This window comes from Camponotus vicinus, unplaced genomic scaffold, assembly GCF_025532165.1.
Source record: "Camponotus vicinus isolate PSW18456_S1 unplaced genomic scaffold, iyCamVici1.0 SCAF_6, whole genome shotgun sequence".
Classification (NCBI taxonomy): Eukaryota; Metazoa; Arthropoda; class Insecta; order Hymenoptera; family Formicidae; genus Camponotus; species Camponotus vicinus.
The window spans coordinates 4,398,855-4,425,712 of NW_028141978.1; the positions used below are offsets into that span (position 1 = coordinate 4,398,855).

Sequence of the window (26,858 nt, forward strand, 5' to 3'; positions counted from 1 at the left end):
TCTCGTCTAGAGAGCTTAAAGCTATGATTATAAAAATATAATAGACTGCCAGTGGACTGAAAATCCTGAGTCAAGCTACAAGTATTTCCAAGTGAAACGATTTTTTTTTAGACAATTCGCGCGAAAAACGTCACACGTTTGGCTGTCAAATGTATGAAAATATTTTCGGGACATGAAAAATTTTCTATTCGCTCACCAATCAATACAAACGAAATATCGAACAGCGAAATGCTTCGATCAATCGACTCCACTTTGATCCTCGGAATGTCCCTAGAACGCACCTATTGGTTACGGAAATCTCGGTTAGAGGGCACGACCGAGCACGGGCCGCTCGAAGGACGAGTCGGCGATGACGACGGATCGAGGAAGGGAGGGGCGGCGGGGCTAGGGAGGGAGAGGAGGGTGGCAGCACGACCGGCGTTTCAGAGCCGCGTATCGGTAGTCGCGAGACGAGGCAGTCGGTGACGGGTTGCGGTCGTCTAGTGTGGCGTAGTGTGAACAGTTTTTCGGTCGCCTCTTCCCCCCTTGTGTTCAAAATGAGCTGGCAGGATTACGTCGATAAGCAGTTGCTCGCGTCTAGATGTGTTACCAAAGCGGCGATTGCCGGACACGACGGCAACGTATGGGCGAAATCCGAGGGCTTCGAAGTGAGTACAACTCCAAAAGAGAGTACTTTGAGAACCGCGCGCGCGCGCGCGCACGAGAGAAAGAGAGTGAGAGAGCGAGTGAATGGAAAATAGCCGAGGAGCGAGCGAGAGAGAAAGACAGAGAGAGAGAGTGACGGGGCGGATAAGAACGCAGGGAGACGCAGCGTACAGCCGGTAGCACGCCCCCTCGATAAAAGGGAAAGTGCGCGGAGTAAAGAGAGCCCTCGCGAGTAAAACGCGCTTTGTCGGCGCGAGGGAAAGAGAGAGACGGGGAGAGCGCGAGGACAATGAGAGCGAGAGAAGGAAGGAGAAAGAGAGAGAGAGAGAGAGGACAGATGCTCCGACGAGATCGTCCGCGCGGCTCGCCCGAGCCTTCGCTCGAGCTCCCTGAACCGGTTCGAGCGAGCGTCGCGCGGCATGTCGTCCGTCCATGTCGCTTTCCGGACTTTCTAACCCCGAAATACGAGTGCCACGTAGACGTATCCGGCTCGCCAGCCGGCCGGCCGGCCGGTCGGTCGGTTGCGAGGCGACCGTCGCATCATCGTCGTCGAGAGAATCCGCGGAGTCGACGGGTCGCGCGCTCTCGGGGGCGGCGGACATGTTTCGCTCTAACCGGCTAGCTCCATCTCTCTGTCTCTTTCTCTCTCTTTCCCTCTCGCGCTACGATTTCCAGAGGTACGCGACGAATCGATCGAATCGAGTCAAGTGCACGCAACGAGTGCCCTCGTCGGCGAGACGATTTCGCCGTCGAAATCGACGAGGGCGAGAGCACATGGGGCGTGCGTAAGCCGTCGTGTCGCGTGAGCGAGCCGGCGAAGGATCGATTTACGTGTCGCGCGCCTCGGGCAGGGTGTGGCAATTTAAGGTGTACGCTCGAAAATTCCTCCCGCCTCCGGGAGGACGTGCGGCGCCTCTAAAAACCGGTGTCGACGATCTCGACGCGCGTCGCGAGAAAAAAAAAACGCGAGCTCGGGACGAGGGAGAGCGAGCACCGTCGTTTGACAGGATGCGCCGGGCGCATGTGTCATCCGCGCGGCGCCGAGTCTCGGTTTCTCTGTCCGAGACGCGAGGCGCGCTCTTTCTCGCTTCCTTCTCGAGATCCAACGGCCTTTTCGGCGGCGATGGCGACGCTTAACATGGCCGCCTTCTATCAACGCGCCGGGCACGTTGCGCTGTCGCGTCGCGACGTGGAAATGGTGGTCCATTGTCTGCGGCCACGACGTAGGTTCCTTCGTCGACGGCCGGACGCGATCGCGTCGACGGGTATCGGCGAGGCCGCGAGGATTTCCGGCGAGGACGAGCATCCGCCGGATGGCGCGGATCGAATTTTTAGGTTAGCCTGGCGACGAGCTCGAGGCACGTAGGCGCCTCCGAGAGAGGTTGGGTGTCGAGTGGGACGAGCTTTTTTTTTTTCCTCGCAATCGCCGATGTACGTCTCGTCGCGAGTATCCGGCTAACAATAAAGCTTTCCGAATATTATCCATGTATATCATCGATATTATCGAGGTGATATTACTACTTGTTTTATTCCGTTCGTGCTAAAGTCAAACACCTTAATCAGAGTTTAATTAATCGTTTGTTCGTCGCACACGTTTCATTTTTGACACTACATGCTTTGGTTTTTAGAAATAATAAAAGTCTGTGGGAAAACACATACGAGATAAAAATGTATCACGAGTTTCTTTCCTAATCTGCTCCTGATAAGAAGCAGAGTCGGCGATCTTCCTCAAAGAGATATTTTTATCCTTGGGGAAAAAGCGCATACACATATTCGATGGCTCTTGATTATGAATTTGATCTTAATCAGCTTAATGCAGCACACAAAGAGATTGCATGAAAGTCTCCATCGACAATATTTTTCCTCAGAATTTTTTTCAGAATAATTTTAATCTTAAAGTTAATATATGTTGATGCATGGATGAATTAAAATTTTCGATATTTTTTAAATATAGCATTTTTCATTCGTTAACTTCATTATTTTTTTAATTAAAACATTTATCGATTAATTAATAAAAATACTGATGCCCGAACATATGTTAAATAGCACAAATAAATATGCTAAATTTACATCGATTCAGATTTAGATTTATGAATATATATAAATTAATAATCGCGTAAAATCGTTATTTTTATCAACACGATTATGAGATATTTAATCTATAATTATTACTTAAAAAAATTATTTTCTTAAAGGTCATACATCTCTCTGCTCATAATAAATATATTATTTTTCATAGTGTACGTATATATTTATAGAACTTTCATCACCTTCCATTTCGACAGACATTTTACGCAACGTAAATCATCCGACGACTTTTGTTCGAGTAAATATTTTCAAGAAAAATTCATATATTCTCTTTAAATTTTTTTCTTAAATAGAAGAATGTAAAAATTTGATAGCTATAATCGCACGATGATGTTTCGCGTTTTCAATTCAGAGGCTAATAATATCGGTGATTACAGGGAAAAACATGGCATATCGCGAGACGTCATGCGAATCCGAGATGTGTCGAAAAGCACGGCAATTATCGCGCGCGAGAGATATTTTTGTGTCGTTTAGAACGTTTCTCGGCTCGCAATAACCTTTCGTTTCTAATATTTTGCTCGGATTTCTATCCCGATGTCGCACAAACAGTCGGTCTTTCTTTAAAAAGAAAAGAAAAAAAGAAAAAAAATGTTTCTTTTCGTGGAGTCTGTCTTCGAATCGCAGCGAAAGTAGCGATTGCGACCGACGCGCTCTCTATATCGCGCTTTCCGAAACTCGTGGCGAATCCTGTCGGTAAACCTGTCAGCGGGATGATCGTCGCACAGGACTTCGGCTGTCTCTGCCGAGTTGGCGATTGAAACCGGTTCGAATTTCTCGATGCCACTGACATACGGAAATGACGTCTACGTTCGTGATGATGAAAGCAAAACTGGTGGACGATTGCTGAATCGCTGAATATCGATGGATAGAATTAAAAGAATAGAGAATTAAATTTATGTTAGCTTTTCAGAGAGAGAAGAGATAAGAGAATCTTATCATTTAGATAATCTCGAAAACTAATGGATTTTGTAGATTTACAAAAAACACAAGTTTAATTATGATATATTTGAAGATAGATGTATCAGTCTTCTCTAAAGTAATTTTGAAAAACACATTTTTTATCGTTAGATCAGAAAAAATTCTAAAATTTCATTTCTCGTAAGTTAGATTTTAACACGCAATGATTATTGATATTTTATTATATCATAACTTTGAAAACTTCAGATAAAAAAGCTATTTTTGATTAATTTATTATGTTGTAAGTATGACATGTGTGACGTGCTTTTCAGAAAAATTTTATATTTTATTTATATTTTATACTTATATTTTATTTTTTTTTATTTTATATTTTTTTCAAAATGAAGTATATTTTTAAATCTTTTAATCTTTGAAGGAAATTTATTGCAAAGATTAAAGTTGATAAAATTGTAGTCAAATAAGCAGAATTTTCTATATCGCTGAAAAATGGTAATTATATATGTTTATCAATTTTAATATCCAAATTGTATTCAACGAGTTGAAAAACCTGCGAGTATAAATAAAAAAATTGAAGAGTTTTGGTAGTTGTTCACTTTTTAATTACTTAATTACAACTTTTTCTTGCAAAATATTGTTTTTAATCTTTACAATAAGAAATAAATTATTAGTAATAAATTATTCTAATTATTTACTATATTTTGAATGGAAAATAAAACTTTTCGAACACATTCTATGTGATTATAACATGGCAAAGTATATTAAAAAATAATTTTCTTTTCTAATTTTGATTTCTCAAATTTCTTAAAATTATAATATAATAATAGAATATCTCGAAGAGCGAAATGTTCAGTATTAAAAGATACGGAAAATGCTCACGTTATTAAATTTGAAAAAATGGGATTTCTTTTATCTTTTTTTTCTGATTTTGAAAGATCTTTCTCGGCATAAACAGAGTTAATTGATTGATGTATTTAATTGATTCTCTTCAAAGCGATTAAATAATGCAACATCAAAACTCTAGAAAGAAAAGAAGAAAAAAGAATGAACAGTTTAATATTAAATCTCACATAGAAAAGATAATATTTGAACATCAACATTATCTACTAGTTAGATTAAATTAGAAACTCGACAAAGAGAATCTTCAAACTTTCGTTGAAGAGCAGAAGCAGGAGCAAAGAGAGAAAGAGAGAGTAGTTTTAGCGGGTCGCGGAAACTATTCCGACACAGGACAGTCATCGATTAGATTAGGATAGGTTAGGATAGGCCTTATGATCACACATGGCTCTATTAAAGAGTCGTAGAGTCTAGATGAGAGCGATCGGGAGATAAGGTCGCCAGCTGCAGCCCCGCGCGCTCTTTCCGGTCGCAAAAATGGCGATACCGGCCGGCAAAACCTCAGTGCTGTGTCGAGAAGCCGGGTGCATGGAGAGCCCAATTCGGGACAAGGTCTCGCAGAGATCGGATATAAATTAGCGCTCCTTATAAGACGGAAACGTCAACGCTGAAGTCACTTCTTCGAGGAAAGGCGAGCTAAGAACTCGAGACTCGATCTTGTTATTCGAATAGCTCGAATTTTATTTCATTGAAATTAAACGAAAAGGAACGATCGTGTTGCCCCTTTGAAAATAACGCTCCTAATGAAAAAAAAATAAAGTTTATCTTATTACGTGACAAATTGGAGCCGAAAAAAAAATATAAAACATATCGTAGTACACAGTTTTTTTTTAATGTATAGCTCATTTAATATATTCTTTATATCAAACACTTTTAAAATTCAAAGACTTGTGCTCGTAATTTTATTTACAAAATAAATTAGTAGTAAAGTTTTACTTTGATTGATGCATGAGATTTTATTACATTCTAAAAGTCATATTTGAAAATTATCGATGAAAAAGACAGAAGAATTAAAAATTGATTTTGTCTATAATTAAAATAAAATCAAGGGAGGAACATAATTTCATTTCGCGACTAATATGATTCGCTCTTAAAGAGTTTCTACAATGTTACAACGTTACTCCTTCCTGATTAGCTCGGTGTTGATTATCGCAATTAATTTTCTCGATTGACAGGAGCGTTCATTAATCCGGTTCGTAAACCCAGTTCAAACCAGATCAACAAGCCTTTAACCTTTTAGCTATGGCAATATTCTCTTCGAAAGCTGCCAACTGGCACAGATTTATTATTTTCCATCAATCAGCATTACTATCAGACTATTATCTATACTCCTGGACAAAATTAATGCATAATTTTTTTTCACATTTTCTTTAAAAGCTGATATTTAAATTTTAACAAAAAATTTTAAAGAAAAAATGAAAAAAAATTATGCGTTAATTTTGTCCAGGAATATATGTGTATTTTTATGATAGCATATTTAAAAAATCTATACATTTCTGTACAATTTATTAATAAAATATTTTTCGTTTGCGTCTAAGAGAAATTGTACGGACTTAATCTCGATGTTTGTAGTCGAAGGGTTAAGCGAGAATATATGAAACATTAGCTTGGGCCGAGTGAGTCATCGCTCTCAGGGCCGTAGCCCGGTAAGGTGGGCCCGTGCCACCCATCTCGGGGTCTTATCATGACTCACACGCCTGGTTTAGCATTCGCAAACCGTCTCAAATCGATATGCCAGAGGGGACACTATTCTCGTCTGGCCCGACGAGAATATCTCTCGAGTCCGGTCGCCGCTAAATATAAGTGGCGCAAAGCGAGTCGCGGAATTTTGTTTAGCGTCTTCGCAGATCGTGCAGTTGTCGCGGAGACAGCTTGTCGCAGTTCGATGACTTCTCTGAGGAAACTCTTACTCTCGAACGATGCGTTTCGATCGCAAATGTTCAAGAGTCTCAACTTTTCCTTGCGACTCTTCCCTTCCATTACTCTCCTTTTCCTTCAGTTGTCGCTTCCCACGTTTCGTGCTCAAAGCGAGTTTAGTCTCTTCTTTCGAGATGTAATTTTTTAATTTTCCGTACATATTTTTGAGGATTGATAAAAAAATGATGATTCTAGATTCTAGATTCTTTATTCTGCAATAATGATATTTAATATCAGGTAATTAAAATAATAAAAAAAACATGATTTATAAAAGCAGAATTTTAGATTTACATTCCATTTATGTTTTTTTTTTTTGTATTCTGAATAATCAGATGCAATTTTCTCGTAGTTTGAAATTTTTTGTAATTTCACGAGAACGTGATAAACGAGCGAAATAATTAAATATGCACGAACGGCATCGTCATCCCGGAGTCGATGCGAGAAACGAGTTGGAGTTAAACAGAAAGCGGACATTATTTTTTCCACCAACGCGCAACAGGATAAGATACTCTTGATGGTGCAGCGTACTTTATCGGTTCGCTGATAAAAGCGAGTTTTTTTTCCGTTATCAGGGCAAGCCAAGGAAAAACATAATCGTATAGACTCATAAATGTTACGCCAAATGGACGATAATACTTGACATTAAGAAACAATTAAATACGCGTCGCAGATTCGTGTATTGCAATTGTCTATCAGAGATAAGAAAATTAAAGGACACACTATAATATTTGTTTTATAAATTATATGGGAGGATTCATTAAAAGAATAGCGAGAGATAACCTCTTTTCCACGGTATCGGAAAGTGCAAAAGTTGAAGGTTCTCTCTTTCGATTAGTTTCATATCGATTCACAGAATAAACTTTTCAAATTTTTTAACGCTTATCATATTTATTTTAATTATTAAATTTTACATAGATAAAGTTTAACGATAAATCAATATTTCAGGAGTAAATTCCGTTGCAATTGACCGAAGAATAACGCTATAATTTATCGAGATAGCAACTTGGACAGGATTTTGTCAAGAAGGTCCGAAGGAGAAGATATGTATTTTAATGCAACGTTTCGGCGGAAATAGCGACCGAGGGACAACAAAGCCGGCCTCGGGCGTGAACATGAGCGTGAGAAAGAAGGCAGTCGGCCTGCCATACAAAGACGCTCGTAATCGGGTGCACTTATAGTTCAAGGCCGTCTTAGATCATCCCGGATTAACTGCAACGCGCCGCCGACATTTAGGCGTGCATCGATCCGCTTTCACGGACGTTATCCGTCTACGTCACTCTTTACGAAGAGAATAGCTCTCTTACAAGTCTCGTGAAGGATAGCTCTTCGCTCTTTACGAGGAAGAAAGGAAAAAGACGTTTATTTGCATCAGAATCTATAGAGATCTCTCCCCCTCCGTGTTGAAGAAACCTAATTTCTAAATTCGTCTGATAAATGGATGGATAGGAAGAAAGTTGAAGGGCCATCGAGCCGTTTCACATCATGTCGCTTCTGCTGTGAATGGGAGAAATTAACGAATGTTAAGATCGTAGATGTGTTAGCTTCGACAGGAGTCATATCTAGCCTTACTAGCTATGCTTGATTGCAATAGTGTATTGATCAATTCGATGACGTGAATTATTTGTCTATTCATTATCTCTCGTCAACCGATCCGTTAGATGAAGGGGTCGAAGGAGCGATTGACTTTGAAATCTGTGAGCTCTTCTCGGATCTGTCACGTATATATTTCCAAGAAATCTATCTCGGGAATGTCGTGGTGATTTTCTTAATGGCTCCTTTATCACATTTATCGATATGAATAGAAAAGCAAATTCTTATACATAAAGTCATTTCAAAATTTGTCGCTTTAACAACGAATTTTTAGAATTTCTTTGATATAGAAAAAATTGTTGCATTGAAGTTTAATGTTTCATATTAATTATTTTGATGACGGGACTTTAATTTTATTCACAGGTTAAAATACACTATTGTAACTTTTAAGCATATATTCGTTTCTTTATTCGTAAAATGATATATTAACTGTTCCAGTTTCAACTTCGGCTTCATATTTCAATAACATGAATTATCTTATATTTCCAAGTTATTTATAATCAGAATTATTTTCTACTATCGTAGAAAAAATTACGTCGTTTTTAAGTAGGTGGTGCGTCAGAGGCATTTTTCTAGTAACATTATTAACAATAATTTTATGACTAAGATGAGCACAAACGATTACGATAATTAAACGATAAATAATTACGAGATGCTTTTATCCGCTCATGCACAAATTAATGATGCATAATCCTGTATATTAGATCTAAAAAACAAGCATAAAAGATGTCATCAGATGTTTTTTTTTATAGTTTTTCACACATGTGAAAAATAAATTAGACATGAGGTCTCTCCCAAGTAATATCGTGAATATAAGTAGGTAGTGAACTTTGAACTTTTCACGAAAATATATTTTCGACAAGAAATGTTCTGTGAGGAGAGGAGGGAAGGGAGAGAGATTTGGCGACTAGTTCTGCTCTTATGAAAACTCCAGTGACATCATCCATATCGACGATACGCATCTTTCGTATGTAAAATTAACCCTCAGATGAACTTGAGATACTTCAGATCGTAGCTGAATATGTTGTTATTGATTGCTAGGATACAAAAAGTATACAAAAAAAAGATTGTTTCATCAAAGGAATATATTTGCGCACGATTTACATTCTTATAATATCGCTTAAATTTTTTTTTTCAAAATACAAATTTAATCAGTCACGAAATAATTTCGCAATTATTTAAAAGTCTCACGAATCAAGATGCAGAATGAAAAACAAAATGTATATATTCCTCGAGTCAATCTCTAATCGAGCGAATGTGACATTTAAATCCTTATGCATTTAATTTGAAAAATAATATATTTTTTACGTCATCTAATTATGGAAATGAGATGGAAACGGTTCGCCTGAACCGCTTATATTGAATAATAAAAGAAGCCTTCTTCGACGGACGCTTATTTATGCATTTGCAGGATTCGGGAGCATCTGCGCGAGAATAAAATAGACAGAATGTAGCGTTTCTAAATATCCAGACTCAACACAGACTCGCGCTCCTGTGCGTGCGTATCCAGCATGAATGACGATCGTTTGTTTGCGGATCGCTACGAGTATCTAGTGTGCTTGCTCTTGTGTAATCAAGATTCAACATTATGGTTTACAGTGATATAATAATAGATAACGTCGCAAGCGTGATATGCGAGTATTTTACTAATAAACGAAAGCCGACAGCTGGTTCCATCGTTCTTTTTCTCTTTCTCTCTCAATTCATTCATTTTCTTCCTTGAAATTTTTCATTTCATCGACAGTTTTTATTGTGGAAAGAATTATAAATTTTAATTTTTGTGTGAATATGATTTTTAAATTAATTTTAATTAATTTTAAATTTAATGTTATATAATAGAACAATTTTTATACATTAATTTTATACATTAATTTTTAAATTAATTTTATATAAAAGAACAATTTTTATACATTAATTTTGCATGACATAGTACAAAATTTTTACGATTAATTTTGGAAATATCACATTTTTATTCAAAAAGTCTGTCTTATTTATAAATTAAGGAACCTTTATTTTAATAAATGTCTACACCAAAGTTGACGCGTCGTACGTCACAATCTTGCAATAATAATATAATACTCTCTTATAACACGGAGTGTGGTCGTAGCTTCCGGGATTTACATTCCTCTGAGAAGCTTAAGCGCGTTATTACGGTGTCACTGCGCCGTCACTGATAATATAACAGGCTTTTCTCTCTGTTTCCAGGTAAGTAAAGAAGAGCTCGCGAAATTAGTGCAGAGCTTCGAGGAGCAAGACATCCTGACGTCGTCGGGCGTTACCTTAGCCGGCAGCAGGTACATCTACCTGTCGGGCACGGACCGTGTGATAAGGGCAAAACTTGGCAAAATCGGCGTACACTGCATGAAGACGACGCAGGCAGTAGTTGTCTCCCTATACGAGGACCCCATACAGCCTCAACAGGCCGCATCTGTCGTTGAAAAATTGGGCGAGTACCTCGTGTCCTGCGGCTATTAGGTCAGTATGATGATGAAGAAACATCTTCGTCCGCTCGAGATAAATCGTCACGATCGCGTTTTCTCGGAGTTTCGTTATCTTATCGAAGGAAAACTCGAGTTTCGGGAAATATTTCGTTTCAAAGAGATATGTGTTTTAAATTTGTACAAAGATCCTTGCTTTCGCGCAGGCAACGGAATCGTTCTACCTCCTTTAAATTCGCGCTCGAAGGAACTTTTCAATCCCGCTTACGGACAAAAGTTTTCCTGCGTGTGTCTGACAATGAAATTTAATTAACTTTACAAATACGTGGAAGAAATTGCGCTATAATAAAAGATATTGCAATATTTAAGTCAGAAATACCATCAATATTTTTAGCAAATTAATAAGATATTATTATTCTCAAGAGAATTTATTATTATTTGCCATACTCAACATTAAATTATTATTTATATTATTTATAGACTAGAGTATTATATAAAATTTTGGATCGAGTAAAATTCACCCCTCATCGATATTTTAATGCTGCCAAATTATTTTTTAATTCGGTCTCCATCGTCAAGATTTATCAGACTCGGTAAAATTTTACAAAAAATGCTCTTGATTTTATCAAATGCGAGGACTCGTCGAAAGCAGAGATGTCTCCTTCATAGGACGAGTTGGACAAGGTTTCGCGAGTTAATATGTACACGTCTTTCGCTCAGACACCGTCACTCCACGTATCCGCGAAATCGGCTGTTGGTCCGCGTCGCTGATTAACACGACGCTTATTCACAACTCTCCCTCGCATCGATTTAACCGACGAGTTTCCCTCCCGCAGCCGCTCCCTCGTTCCCTCCCCTACCCGTATTACGCGCTTATCATTATCGGCTTGTCACTCAATAGTGCGTTTCGCGACGCACTCGCGAGAGAGACAGAAAGAGGGAGAGAGAGAGTTCCTATTGTGAGCCCGTTGCGTTTTCGCGCGTCTGTCAAGCATAACTGGAAAACGTTCTCTCCTCTTCCACCGGGTCGTTGCCTCGCACTATGTTTGTGTAATTCGTGTAAAGTGCAATCGACAGCGCGTATTTGTTTAGAAAGAGAGTATGTTCCTGAACGACTAGACTCGGATTTTCCAGAGGATATCAAATTTGTCGATTTATCTAAAAGATTTTATTGTTTAAATAAATTTATCGAGCTGTCTTATCGACTTCTTTAATGACTCAAGCTTCTCACAATTATAAATGTTGATTGAGAATCTGTATAAATTCTTTAAACAGTTATACTCAATAGAACTATATACAAGGTGTTTCTTAATAAGTGCGACAAATTTCAAAAGATGATTCTTTGTCGAAAATTAAGGGGGGTTTTTCATATAAACATATACTCCTATATCCCTCCCTGTAGAGTTACACTCCTCCAAAAATGGGGGTAAAAATTAGGTTTTTATTTTTTTCTCAAATTTGGAACAAGTTAAAGAAATGAAATTAGGTGGATATTTTCTACTAGTGAAAAGGTTATTTATTAATATTTTTTTCAGCCTCCCGTATTGTTACAAGGGAATGAAACACCTATTCAATTTTTTATTAGAACTTTTTATTAGAACTTATGTTTATATGAAAAACCCCCCTTAATTTTCGACAAAGAATTATCTCCTAAAATTTTTCGAATTTATTAAGAAACACCCTGTATATAACATAACTACTATAGCATATCCGATACAATTTTTATTGATATATTATATACACGATATATTCTTACATATCTGTCTACGCATAAAATTGTAGAAATGCTCGAATTCTGAAAAATTGTAAAATCGCAACATAAAAAATCGATTTCACTCAGTTATTTCTCGCGAGGGAATTTAATGCACAGTTGCATTTTGCAAGCGCTTTGTCAACTCAGTATTGCTATTCGCACCCCATTCCCTTCACTTCCCCGATATTTTAGTATCGCGAATTCGAATACAAGCAGATGTGCATACACGCTTCGCTTGTGTACGCGAACAAATATTTGTATATCGCATTCCGATAATCGAACAATAAACCAGTTACACAAAACGGAGAAAATAGCGTGGCTATTAATAAGACATGCATAGTGGAATTTAAATCAAAAAATTAAATGATGATATTTTATTAGAAATATAATAATTAAAAGATATTTTATTAGAAATATTTTATTAGAAAGTCGTTTATTTTCCGAAGAGTACGAGCGGCATTTTTCGACGTTAATATCTCGTTAATCAATCTTGATTTACGCGAGACTGAAAGAAGACTATCTCTCTTTACAAGTTGAATAATTATTGAATCTTCTATGGATTCGTGGACAAGAAAAATCAAGCTTCTTTGGAAGAATGACGAGATAAATTTTCCACGTCAGCCTCGTCGGGAGAGGGCGACAAACAAATGATCTTGGTGACACACACAGTGTTCAAGAACGCTCGGCTTTCAGGCGACGCGACTCGACGCGACGCACTCTGCGTGACTCACGCGGATAATTCTCGGCGAGCGTTTCAACTTGATATCAGCTTGCCGCGATGACTAATCACGTTGCACTTGCGTATTCGTTTCAGCCACGAGGTGACATCGCGACGCGATAAATATTTTTTTATTTTTTTCACAAAGAACGAAAAGAATTTAAATGATAACTCATTAGAAGGTCGTTTATTTTGAAATATTTCTCGATGTTAAATATCTCGTTAATCGGTCTTGCTCACGCGAGAAAGAAAAGAAGGCTCCAATAAGTTATATCTTATAATATAATATTGCATATTTATAGAAAAAATAAATCGAGCGAAAAATGTCATTCGTGGATAATTATTTGCGTTAAAAAACATTCCGATATAAAAGTTCTCCGATTGTTGTATAAAAAAGATACCAATTGTACCTTCGTAAAGAAAGCTTTGACGTTGGCTTCCATGTGTTTATCTTATCAATTCTATATCGCACTCCGGTGATATAAAAATAAAATGGAGACTCTTTCGTAGCTTTGAAACTCTATATTTTATTTCCTGATCAATCATAAACCACGAGATTAAAGTTCTAATCCCACTGTGATACGCTTCTAGTCTCTCGCGATTAATTAAATAGCGTTACGCACAGAGAAAAATATCATTCTACTGCCAAGAAAAGCGATTACTCAGTTTATTTTTCTTTTTTTAAGTAATAGTTTTCTTCAACAAAGAATATATTCTTGATAATAGTCTTAAAATATACTCATCACAAGTGTTAGAAAATCTCATTATCATGTACTCGAAAGAAGAATTTATTTCCTCTTCAAGAATATTATAAAGTTGTATCAAAGAAAAATCAAACTTGCTTTACGCCAACTCTATAATAATAAGCAAACCAAATTTTTGTTTTAATTTAATATTCTTGACTAAAATACTGCACTTACTAAAATTCAGAATATATTCAATTAAATTTAATGCTTGCGGTGAACTCGTGATATATTTGCGGATATACAAACTTATGATATACTTAAAATAAACAATATTTCCTTGAATACAGTATACATTATTCTCTGTGCGCGATCACGTCCGCAGCCGACTAACCTGCGCCCTAATCCTGCTTTCTGTTGCAGTAACCTCTGGGACCCAACACAAATATCTAATATTAATAATAAACGATATCGGTCGATTATTTTAATGAACAGCGAATGGAATGCGCCATGCCGCACGAGTCGCATCGGAACTGCCGCAAGCCCTGCCACGCGACAACCCACGAATGAAGAACAGCAACAATAGCAACAACACACAGAGCGACGACAGTAGTAACCACTGCTGAGTCATCATTCTCTTCTCTTCGATTTCTGTTTTTTTTTTCCTTTTTTTTCCTCGCCCTTTTGACGCGACGCGCAGAGAACGGGAAGGAAGAGAGGAACGCGCGCGAATCCACGCACGCCCGCACCATACGTAAACAACGACGCACCCCTTTCTTCCCCTCTCCTTTCTCTCGCGCAATCTGGCGTCCTTGCGCCCTCTCCTTATCTCACCCCTTCCCGGAGCTCTCCTCTCAAACGACAAGACACGTATACGTACTTAAGCATCTACGTGTAAGATCCTCGTAGGCGCGTGTACTCGGTGATGCGTGACAGGCGCGAACGTCGGAAAACGTGTATCGGCACGTATGATCGATAACGCCGATATCCCGATGTCATTGTGCCACACATGTGCTCTCTATGCTTCGAAACTTTGCGAACGAACGGCTGTGACGATGCGCGAGATCGCGCATCCGAGGTGAAGATCGATCAGTAGCGGAAAGCCGATACCGTACGGATATAAATTGACGATTATTGCGCGTCACGCGCGATGACATCGATGACATTGTTGCGTAGGGTTGCTGCGGACCACGCGCGCGCCTGTTGTTCTCGAAGGGAAGCGCAAAAGCACGCGAGAGCGCGATAGATTGCGACGAGCGCAGATTCTTCGCGATCATGTCCGATCAGAGGGTCTTTTTCCCATCGAGAAAGAGAAGAAATAAAAGCAGCAACACGAATCGCGATGAATTATGAAGCGTGCGTCGCAATTTGTCGCGCAATTTGACGAGGGCGACGTCGCACTTTCACTCTTCGTTCGGTTTCTTCTCCGGAGGGGAAGCGCGGTCGCTTCCGCGCGAGAAATTCGGACGTCCTGGATTCAAGGACGCGCGTCCGCGGGTCACGTGCGTGCGATGCGCGAGGAAGCGATCTCGGCCTTTTCTTGTATCATACACTCAACACACCCGCTTTGTTCACGTATCCAGCTTCACGCGCGCACAAAGTACATCGATTGACGGATATTAAAGAGAGAGAGAGAGAAAGAGAGAAGATGCGAAAGAGAAATGGTGAGAATGAGAGCGGAAAAGAGAGAAATACGCGACACGTCAAACTTTTGTGACCGCTTATGTGGTGTTTCGCTGATGGAAAGAAAACGATACACACATACACACATATACACGTATGAATTAAATATAAGAAGTAATGATAATAAATAATAATAAACTATTGTGTGTTAGGCTTACAATCTTTTTCGTAGGGCACGAAAGGGTGAGCGCGCGGACGAGAGAATGAGAGAGGAGTAAAAGGTATAGTGAATGTTAAACTCGGAGAGAAAGAGAGATAGAGGTTGAGAAAGAGAGATAGAGGTAGAGAGAGAGAGAGAGAGCGCAAGTGTGAGGAACGTTTGGGATGAGAGTGAGAGAGAGTGAGAGGGAAAATGAAAACGAAAAATGCAGAATGAGAGATGAAATAATAGTTGATGATCGGAAAAATTGATGGGGAAGGAAAGGAAGATTTTAAAACTGATAGTGTGAAATAATGAAAAGAAGAAAATGAGGTGAGAAAGAGAGAAGTGAATGAGAGAGAGAGAGAGAAAGAGGGAGAGAAGTGAATGAGAGAGAGGGAGAGGGAGAGAAATGAATGAGAGAGAGAGGGAGAGAGAGAAATGAATGAGAGAGAGGGAGAGAGAGAGAGAGAGGGAGAGAAAGTGAGAAGGAAGCAAGTGCGAAAGTATAATGATGGCGATAACAATGGCGGTGGCGATAATAAGAATGATTATGATGATAAAACGATGACAATGCGGGCGAGCATGCGGCAGCGGGTGATACGGCACGGATTGGCCGCAATCCTGGCCGCCTCCCCCATTCTCCCCAAGAATCGATACGGTCCTTTTAGCTATTTACTGTCTTTATTATTGCTATGTGTAAGAAGAATAAAACAAAATGGCGAACGATGTGTCATAAACTGCTGAGATTTTTATCGATGAAAAGATGAGAGAGAGAAAGAGAGAGAGAAAATAAGAGAGAAAGAGAGAGAGAGAAAGTCGCGTAAAAAGAAAGAACACATGTACACCGACATTTATAAACATATATACACACGTATGTACAGCCACACTTATGCGTGCATGCGAGAATAATATTTTATACAGCAGATGCATTCGCAGATATATCGAGTTATATTTTTCGAGAAGACCCAGCAAAATGAGCCTAATAATTCCCTTAACGTCAACTTTCGAAAAATTCGAAAAGGGGAGAAATGGCGGCGTAATAAGTGACCGAGGATAAATTCTTTTTTCAATTTATTTATATTTCGATTATAAAGCTTCTAATCTACTTTCAATCATTAATTTGCACTATATATGAGGACGCTAAAATTAATATTTCATTGACGTGTTTCACAATTATTAAAAATATCAATTATTAATATAAATTATTAAAAATTATTAAATATCTTTCAAATCACGATGTTTTTTAATATAAAATATATTGATATGAAATAGATATTTAAAGAAATTATCTCTTCATATATCCATATATATTTAATATATTTGCACAAACTCTGGAAGTAAGGGAAGGGGATACTTTTCCTAGACCAGTCCGCCGACAGAAGATGTACGATAGTGTATATCGCCGGAAGCTTCCGCCCGGCTCTCTTCGTACATCTCTGTCAGATAACGAGTTCATTATCATTTGCACGCGAGAATCGGTCCTGATCGGTGTTTTTATTTTCTCTTATCCCCTGTCGCGGCTTCTTATCTTCTCTCGACTCGCCGACGACGACATCGCGTCGTCGTATCTTTCGCTTTCGCATCCTTTACCTCGGTTTCTCGGCCTTTAGGGAAATTCTTCTCCGTCTACAATTGACAAACAAAAAGCGAGAATTCGTCAGCAATTGACTGCACCAGAGAAAATCCATTTTCTAGAAGGAAGAAGAGGAAGATTCCTCCTCTGCGCGAAAATGAAACAAACGGTGTATCTGCGAATTTCTGCCGTGTATTTCTATAGACATAATATTCATTCGATGCACGATCAACAACCTCACACAAACGCATACACACATACACATATACACAGCATGTACACACGATACCGCTACCAATTATTACTACTACTATTACTCTACTCTACTGCTACTATTATTACTATAATTAGTTGCTTGTCGATTCGTCTGACGCCAAGCAGCGGCCCAAACTACTATGTAACGATTTTTATTGATAACTAAGGAAGGAATAAACATTGAAGTAAAATAATTGTAATAAAAAAGAGAACAAAAAAAACGAAAAGAGGACGAAGTGACTCCTACATAGGTACTCGTATCACAATCTCGCTCTTTCGTGGCTTTTTCCGCGTTTCTTCATACTTTGCACGGGACATTCGGCGTGTGTTCTTTTCCTCTCGGGGCCGGTCGATCGATTTCAACAATCGATTCCATTTCTTTTTCGAAGAAATATGAAAAAAAAATTAAAAAGACTTGGAAGAAGTTGATACTTTACCTTCATTTATCAAGCAGCTTTTCTCAGGATTTTAATATAGAAATTACTCTCGCCAATCTTATTTGTTCCCCTTGTTCCGTGCGCACACTCTTTCGAAAAGTGATGATCCGACGAGATAGCTCATCCCTCGCTATCCGTAACAGCTGTGCTAATAAAGCATTACTCATAATAATTCAGAACCGCCATATCTCTCCCCCGTAAAGATTCTGCGGAATATAATCTGATCTGTGTTGTGTAAGCAAATAAGAGAAGAGACTTCGAGATTTTTTTCCGTTATTATTATCGTGTTTGCTTTTCATATTATTAAAATTCAACAACGATTCGCGTTTTCCGGCGAGAGGAAAGGATCGCGGAAAGGGAGGTACGGGAAGAAGGACACAAACGGGGCGAGAGAAAAGAGCCTAGGGACAAGGGTAAAGGGAAAAAAGGATCAACGAGCTATTACGGACAATTAGATGTAACTTTTGTAAAGCCGAAATACGTATATATACTTTTTCTCGTAAGGTTCTTTCATCATCATGTCGACGAGAGCGACACGCAACCGAAACAACAAAGCGAAATTGTGTTTAAGAGAATAATAAATTTGTATAAAGTGGTGTAAAAAGAAGGAAAGAGAATTAAGGCGTTTGATGTTTGCGATTAAATTGCGAGCGCTTTAGTGGATCGCTGATAATCGAAGTGCCTGATGCGACCGGACTCGAAGCGTAATCAAGGTAAGTATGACATTTCAGTTTGTTTTCTCTCTAAAAAATTTTTTTCTTACAAACATTTATACTTTGTATTCTTTAAAGAAATTTTCCATAATTACTAACAAATTAATAGCATTATTATTTATAAATATTAGATTTTTTCTTTTGATAATAAATATCATTCAATACATTATATTAATATATATTATTTAATATATATTATAAACAATATGTATTATTATTAATATATATTACATATAAAATTATTACGAGATATATAATATTTATAGAGTAAAATACACAGAAAATGGAAAAAATTTGCTCGCGCGAAATAGAAATTTAATAAGTATCCCCGAACTGTTTCTAGGCGGGGATAAGTATCTTGTGACCTTTCAAGAAATATCTTCGCTGTTATTTTATCGACGGAAATTGCGGCGGGCATTTCCGCGAAGGACTGCCGCATTTCCGCGCGAAACGGCGGTTCACCGAGAGATCGTAAGTAGATCTTGGCTACATCGTTTCCTTCCTCTTCATAAATAGCAATGTTGCTATAAATAAAATATCCGAGACTCGAGGACAATTTTATTTGAGACAGATATAAGAGAGATGATCGCAAAAATCGTGCAAAGAAGTTGTAATTTTATCAGATATCTCTATATCTAAAGCTTTAACACTGTTCGATTTTTAAATGTCGAGAATTAACAATGATATGATATTATTTTATAGACAGTCGTTAAATCTCGTATAATATTTTTCGAACAAACGGGAAAGGATTAGGGATCAGTCGCACGTTTATGTGCCATTTTGTTTCTCATTTTAAGACGTTGATTCTACCTTGCTCGCGATTCATCGCGTCATGTTGTAACGTCACATCGGTATATTTAAAGTAACACACACTTCGGCATTTTAGAGATATTTAAAAATCTTTATTTTATAACATATTTATCTTATAGTATTTTAGAGAGATATTTCAAAATGTTCATTTTATCTTTATTTTTAAACGTCTCTGAAATCAATATTTTTAAATATCTCCCTCTATTTTAAGAGTCTGTGAAGCAAGATACAAACCAATTAATCCAGAATCATTATTTTTACGTCGATGTGTCGAGATCGTGTCCCTGAATTATCTCTCGACGTATACGTTAATTACGTGTCCCGTTATGCGATTTCGCATCCAACGAACGCACATTATCGGTCATCGAAATGAATGTGAACACAAGCAGAGTACTAAGGTGACAAATCCGATCGTAATAAATTTATTGGCAACAATATTCGAATATATCCGTTGTCGTGTCGTGCGCAAATAAATACACCACATCGTTGGTTTTATTTTTTTTTTAGTCTAAAAATGTCGATATATTTTCTATGTCCCGCTTCCCTCTCGGGGCGAGGAGAGGCGGGAGATAATAATTCCGATAAACCTCGGCTCATACAAATTCATCGGGGCAGTTATTTCGTCGGCGTCGACGCCGTGATGCTCTGTCGGGCGCTCCGATCTCGTGCCGGTGTCTCGCGTATCCGAGAGAGATCCTTTATCTCGCAGTCGCCCCCCTCCCTTCCTCGAAATAACGTAAAGCGTATCCTACGATTTTGTACTAGATCCTTGACGAACCGGCCGTTTATTCCGTCCCGTTACTCCTCCACCTGTCGGACCATCCAGACTCGGAGCGAGACCCGTAATCCCGTAAGTTTCCCGACCTTACGAGACGCGGATCCTCGCCAGAGATCCACTATCCGAACTCGAATATCGGAAAGCATCCTCGTGTCGAAAATGTCCAATATTTCGGGTATTTTTACCGCGTCTCTCTGAAGCTTCCATTTCGCCTGTAGAACGAAAGATGGAATGAATGACGATGGGAATATCTTTATATATATATTTCAAATATCTCTCTCGCGTTTTCTGAAAAAAAAAGAAAATGGAAATTTTCGCGTGACGTTTCTTCCTTAATTTCCGATCGATATCGCGAGACCTCTCGTTTTCTCTTCGACGGAATTTCGTTCGCCGGCGAGGGAAGAGAGCGCCCGATCGAACACACACGTGGGCGTAACATCATAATTAAACACTAACTTGTAGCGCGATAGATGTGCGTCGTACGTAATGTAATTTTACATAGAGTTACATCGTAATCTAAGTAATGTAGGCGAGATAAGTTACGAGAGCACGTATAATACAATATATTATATATATTTATATATATTTATAGACTTTTCCTTATCGCGCAAACGTGTGTATCTGTTTATATGAACGTATGCGTGTGTATGTACGTGTGTGGAATTTCAAAATTTGTATAACATAACGAGGACGCGTGCGAAGGTCTCCCCAATTTGAGCGGATGTAACATTGCATCTCGGTGCGATCTTCCGTGTCGGGTTCTTCCCGATGAGAAGATCCGTGCGAAGCTTCCGGGAGAGAGGCCTCGTTCGATGAAACCGGCGAAGGATTGTCGAGGCGCAACACGATCCGAGTTGGAGTTACTTTCGCCGGGTCGCTTTGTAACACACGGATCAGGTAGTGTATCTTGCGATCCGCGCGCCGACGCCGTGGCTTCGGTTCTTGGCCCTTCGAAGGGAGAGAAACGTATTCCACGCACATGGAGTGCGGGTGAGAAGAAACAAAATATCGATTTCTAAATTCTTCCATTTTTCTTGCTCATGATCGATAAAAGATCGTGTACAGTCGTGGTTGAAATTCCATATGCGGCTTTTATTTTCAGCTATTAATATCGAGTTTACAATATTACAAGATGTAACTACGTATTGCAATATACACACATACATAAATATACATATATATAATACTCGGCAAACAAACAACAGTTATATAATTGTTAAATAACAGTTATATAACTGTTATGTAACAGTTACATAACATGTAACAATTATATTGTTGAGTGGGAAATTACAACTAACAATTATGTAAATGTTAATTGGTGTTTGCTGGGTATATATTAATATATATATATATTTATATATACATGTATATAAATTATTATATGTAATAATAATAAAAAAAATATACAATATATAAAAAATAAAATATATAAATATAAAATAATATACACATACTTTAATCGATTATGGAGGGAGATCGCGTTCCTTCGGGATAGTGTCGGCGCGCGGATCCTCGCGTATAAGGCATGCGGTTTGGTGCTTAGCTACTACTTCTATTTATTCCGAGCCTGTGGGATTCTCTTCCTCCTTTCGAAGGATCTTGACGCGGTGGTTCGGTTCGTCTCGTCCATCGATTTTATATCTACGCTCGTGGAAAAAGACGGGTCTCTCTTTCTTTATCTCTTCGCCGCGATTCATCCCGGCGTTTCCGAGCTCACCCATCGTCTTCGTGACGTGACGTCACGTGAAACAACCACGAGGATCGTGACAGTCGTCTAATAGTGAAAGCGAAACGATTATTTCGATAGCAATATTAATCATCGCATTGCGATTCGTTTGCTAGATCTCTCGTCTTGTCATCCACGGGAGACTGCGATCTGCGATTCCATCGCGAGGATACTTATTTGTGAAAATATTAAATAGCAAGAAAAGAGTGCGAGGTAAAGTTGATTCGAAAATTTGCGAAATTATTTTGAAAGAAAAGCCGCATTTCTTTTGGAGAACGGATTCTCTCGCGAGATCGATAGATCGCAGCTCGCATTCGAAGACAGTTCGCTGCAATCTCTCGTTGGCAATCATATCTCAAACGTAATCTCGTTGATTTCGTGATTACGTGACTTCAATACGAAGTCGTCGAGCAGCGTCTCGCAGATGACACCGGATCTCATCTGCGGATGATGGGGAGACGTATTTTTACGTCTGCGACGATTTTATTACGTACACGTTGCATTAATGGAGTGTATTACCCTCTTGGCTAATCTTGACACGAGAAGAAATTACAAACATCACAAAACTGAATTAAAAAAATGAGACAAATCCATGCATCTACTTCGTTCATTGATTGATTTTTTTATTTTCATTTTGTACCAAGATTAAATTTTTAAAAGATTTACAAGAAAGATTGGAGAGTGTCATTCTTTTACATGTTACATCTGTCTTTCTATAAAATTTTATATTTTTATTTCTATAACTATTCAGGTATCGAATCGATTATTTAATTAAAAATAATAAAACTCTGATTTAATTAAAGAATTTATTCAGATATAGAAATTGGCCAGATTAAATTCTCATCCCTAACATCCGACGATGCTTTCTAATTGTCAAGATTTAACCTGACCTGATCTGATCTGCGAGACGCAACAGTGATGAGACGGAAACGGAGACATAATGAAAGCAGCGCGCAAAATCGTTAACTTAATCGTTGCTCCGCAACTTACGCTTATCTAGATTACCTTTAGACTTATCGGTAACGTCGACGGATGAACGACAAAGTTTTAGCCAACAATTTGTACCTTGCTGTGACGGACGCTCCGTGAATGCCCATTGTCCATTGCCGATCGAGGAACCTCGCCGTAGCGTACCGTTTCGAAAATTTCGCGATTAACCGGGATTTTTTCCAAAACGCACCGTCATGCAATTATTATCTCGCTTCTTTCCCTCTATTAACGGGATACAAGTCGTTATCGATGACACGACGAATAGAGAGGAAGAATGAACAGTTTAGCGGTCATCTATTGGCGGAGTTTGACGAACTCTAGAGTGAAATAAATGTGAAAAGAAAGTAGGATACGTTTAATAAGATAAATTATATTTCTCTCAAACGTCTCAAAAAATTTGTCCAACATTTGGCGAGAATGTCAGAAAGGCAGGAGGATCCTCCGCAGAGAAATTAACGCATTCCGCTAAAGCGAAATATCATTTTTCATTCGGAGAAAGTTCATAATAATAAATATAATCCTATTGCCTCTGTGGGATATTTTTTCTCTTTCTGAAGTATTCTATACATCGAATACTGTTATTTCAAAGAAAAATGGATAGTTTCGTTCGCATTCGATCGACATGATACGCGAATTTTTTTGTTTTCATTTCCAACCGTCTCGAATATAAACATCGAAGTCGCCAAAATATATGAAGAAAGAAAGAGATAGAAAATATAATTTACAAATTTATAATAAATTTTATAATGTGTACGAGAGGACGCGCTGGCTGAAAGGTTCGTCGACAGTTTCCTCTCCTACAGTTTCTTCGAGCTCGACACACCACGGGACAATCTTTGGCATTCGACCGATTTCCGATTGTAGTTTCTTGCCGGTCGTCTTTGTCAGATATCCGGGGGGATGAACGCGACACATTGACTTAAAAATTCTATTAAATACATGCGATTCTAGTTATCATCATCATCGTCTTTCTTCGTTACATTATCAGCTATTAATCTCAGTTAATCATATATTATCGGTAATAATGTTAATCAATAGTATTATTTTTATTATCGTTAACGCGTATCTCGGGATGTGTATATATGCATGTATGTATGTATGTGTGTATTGTGCCGCTTGTATATGTATGCAGTGGGTGATCGTTCCATTAATAATAACGTTACAACGTGTTAATGATTCTATAAACTTACAATCGTAATCAATAATAATGCGCGGTGTGATATTCTCTTTTATCTTTCACTCGCGCCCGCTTCTCTCGCTTTCTTTCTCTCTTTCACGCACTCTCTCGCTCTTATACTCCTCTCATTTCGCACGCATAATATAATAATAGGTTTGAGTATATTCAAATATATATATTCGAATACTCTGTATATTGAATCGTTTATTATTTTATTACTCTGTTTTATCGTTTCTCATTTCTACAACGCGCGCGGCGTGCGTTATTTCTCGATTATAAAAGGAGGATGGGGGAAAGATTCAAACTGAAAGCACGTGACCTCGCCGATCGACAAAGAATACTTATCGCAGCGATAGAAAAAAGCGTTCGATCTATCATCGCGTCGAAAACTGAAGCAGCACTACGTAAAAAAAGTGTTCGTTTGAAAATCAGACTCTTCTTTTTCGAGAGAGAAACTTGCTTTATTAACAAAATTAAACAATTTCTATGTTAATGACTCTAATCACGGCAACTTAAATAGGCTAATAAAAGCTAAACAACGTAACGATTAGCAATTCATATTCTCTTCCACAACACATCAACTGTGTACGTGATGTTTACGAAAAAATTACATACGTTAGAAAAAAATTAAGATTCTTTTTTTGTAGAAATTAATGATAGCAAGAAGATAATTTAGTCGAAAAAAACAAATTAATTAGGCGTGGCTGCTACATGTCGTGCTCATTTAGAAAGGAACGTATTCCATCTCCCGACTTTCGTCGATTAGCGAGAGTCACGTCCGTACGCGATTCGCAAATCACTTTAGGCTTGTGATAACACGTGGCGAGAGAACTCAACGCGGCGTGACAGGCAGCATGACGAAGACACCGTGAAGAAGCATTTCGATCCGGGACTCTCGCGTTCCAGCTCTGTAGACCGTGACACGTTCTCCCGCGAAAGCGAGCCGACATCGCGCGATTAATAATGTAATATCAACAAAGTTTAGTACCTTGTGCGGAAGAGTTCTGAAACTATTGGAAAATTGCCCAACAATTTCCTCTCTGTACTTTCGATTAATTTATTGCAAAATATATGAAGAAAGAAAAATGAAATTACGAAAGCGAAACCGAATGACACGCAAAGACTCACCCTTTTGCGGCGAACCTGAAAAATCACGTTGGTTGGTCCTCCGGCAGGATTAGACGGGGAAAAGCGTCTTTCGTTTTAATACTGTTGAGAGCAAATATAATCAATTATGTCATTCTAATTTATATATAAAGGAAAGATGATATAATTCTTTAAAAACGATCTTTTGCGCAAATTGGTGCTTAATAAACTTGAAGAAAATACAAAATCATAAAGGGCATCATCTTAGTAAATCGGTCGATTCAGGGATCGATTCATGCGAAAAAATAAATGTAATTAACCGGACTTGCGCGCGCGAATAGAGCGGCATCGTGTCGAGAGCGTGCACGCGAGAGGACAACATCCAGTTGGGGAGGGGGAAGGATGAGGGTCGCGGTCGATACACGTGTAAATCGGGGTTACTGGACGATGCAGCAGCAGGGATTGTTCGCGAGGGTCGTCGTGGTGGCGATGCTCCGCTGCCGCTGCTGCCGCAGCTGCCTGTTCCGCTGATGATGGTGGCTCGTCACCCTCGCGCACCTGGGCTATTGGTTCTCCAGGGAGTAGTGGCGCGACCTCTTCCAAAAGCCCTTGAAGAAACCCTTCTTCTTGGGCGCGTCGTTGCTGTCCGTGCCTGAAACAGAAGCGTTTCCCCCGCGAGGGGATTCGAGGATTTACTACCGGTCTCTCATTTGTCCGAGGGCCGCAGGTGTTAAATCCATGATTCACGTCGAACCGCACGCGTATCGCACTTGCCGAACTTAAATGGATACATCAGGGATTGCGGTCTGGCCATTTATAAGGCACCTGGCAGCCCATTTGTAGCAGCATCATGTACACATTTTGGGAATAAGGCTGTATCATCTTCTTTTTGAGAATTGTTGTTGAAGAAAAAGTATAAAAAAGTATTTCAAAACCATCAGGGATGTTCTTTTAATAAATAAATTCTCTAACTAATTTAAAGACAATCTTTCCGTAGTGAAAATAAAAAGAATGAATGATTGAAAAAGAAGGGTTTTTCACGAAATAAATTTAATAGAGTCAAAAGATTAACAAACTGATATTTTTCGATAAATTCAGGTGGAATTTATAGAATTTTAATTTAAAGCTTAGCTAGAAAAATATATTTTTAATAAGTAGATTCTCTAACTAATTTGCAGACAATCTTTCTGTAGTAAAAATAAAAAAAAAATGAATGGTTAAAAAAGAAGGGCTTTTCACAAAATAAATTTACAGAGCCAAGAGATTAACAAACTGATATTTTTCGATTAAATTCAGATGGAATTTAGAGAATTTTAATTTAAGGCTTAGCTAGAAAAATATATGATGGGAAAATGGGAAACTTATTAGAGAAAAATTGATTTTTCAAATTGTTCAAAGAATCTAAGAAGCTATTAAAAGGACATTCGATTTTGAAACACTCTGTATGCGTATATGTAAATAAAAAATATATATTTCTTTTTTTGACAGATAAGGAGCTTGTTGATATGCATCTAATGGATGCACTTATTACAGACCAGCGTGTTCGATTTTCGCGATCCGTTAATGCATTGAAAAAATATGCAAAAATAAAAAAAGGCTTTAGGCTATGGTTATCGGTTATTTGCCTGGATGGATGTCTACGAGGTAGAAATCGCTGAAATCGGAAGCGGTGAGCGGATTCCATCATCGATCGATCACGTTCGCGTTGCAGCCGGTGAGAAGCACGTCCGCTTGAAAGCTTGCATCGCGGTTTCATTACCGAACGAACACATCGGAAAACACACGGCGTCTTACACGACTGACGATCAATTCGTTGATGTATCAATCATCGGGCGAAAATCGTG

General features: G+C 38.5%; 2 protein-coding genes across 6 annotated transcripts in view; one reads left to right on the forward strand and one right to left on the reverse strand.

The window, feature by feature from the left end:
* Positions 1 to 418: 418 nt before the first annotated feature.
* On the forward strand, positions 419 to 17,491 carry Chic (profilin chickadee). 2 transcript variants are annotated; one of them, XM_083102825.1, is made up of 3 exons: positions 419 to 647; positions 10,258 to 10,527; positions 14,068 to 17,491. In XM_083102825.1, the coding sequence occupies exons 1-2, from the start codon at positions 537 to 539 to the stop codon at positions 10,525 to 10,527; spliced, it is 381 nt and encodes a 126-aa protein (XP_082958951.1). In that variant the 5' UTR covers positions 419 to 536; the 3' UTR covers positions 14,068 to 17,491. The 2 variants fall into 2 exon arrangements, with proteins under 2 accessions (XP_082958951.1, XP_082958952.1); XM_083102826.1 differs by lacking the exon at positions 419 to 647 and adding an exon at positions 7,426 to 7,580.
* A 2,172-nt stretch (positions 17,492 to 19,663) lies between these two features.
* Positions 19,664 to 26,858, reverse strand: part of LOC145973441 (uncharacterized) — a 197,897-nt gene continuing 190,702 nt past the window's right edge. For all 4 annotated transcript variants that reach the window (XM_083102819.1, XM_083102818.1, XM_083102820.1 and 1 more), the window contains one exon: positions 19,664 to 25,666. In XM_083102819.1, coding sequence (XP_082958945.1) covers positions 25,578 to 25,666 — 89 coding nt within the window. In that variant the 3' untranslated portion in view covers positions 19,664 to 25,577. The remainder of the gene's footprint in view (positions 25,667 to 26,858) is intronic.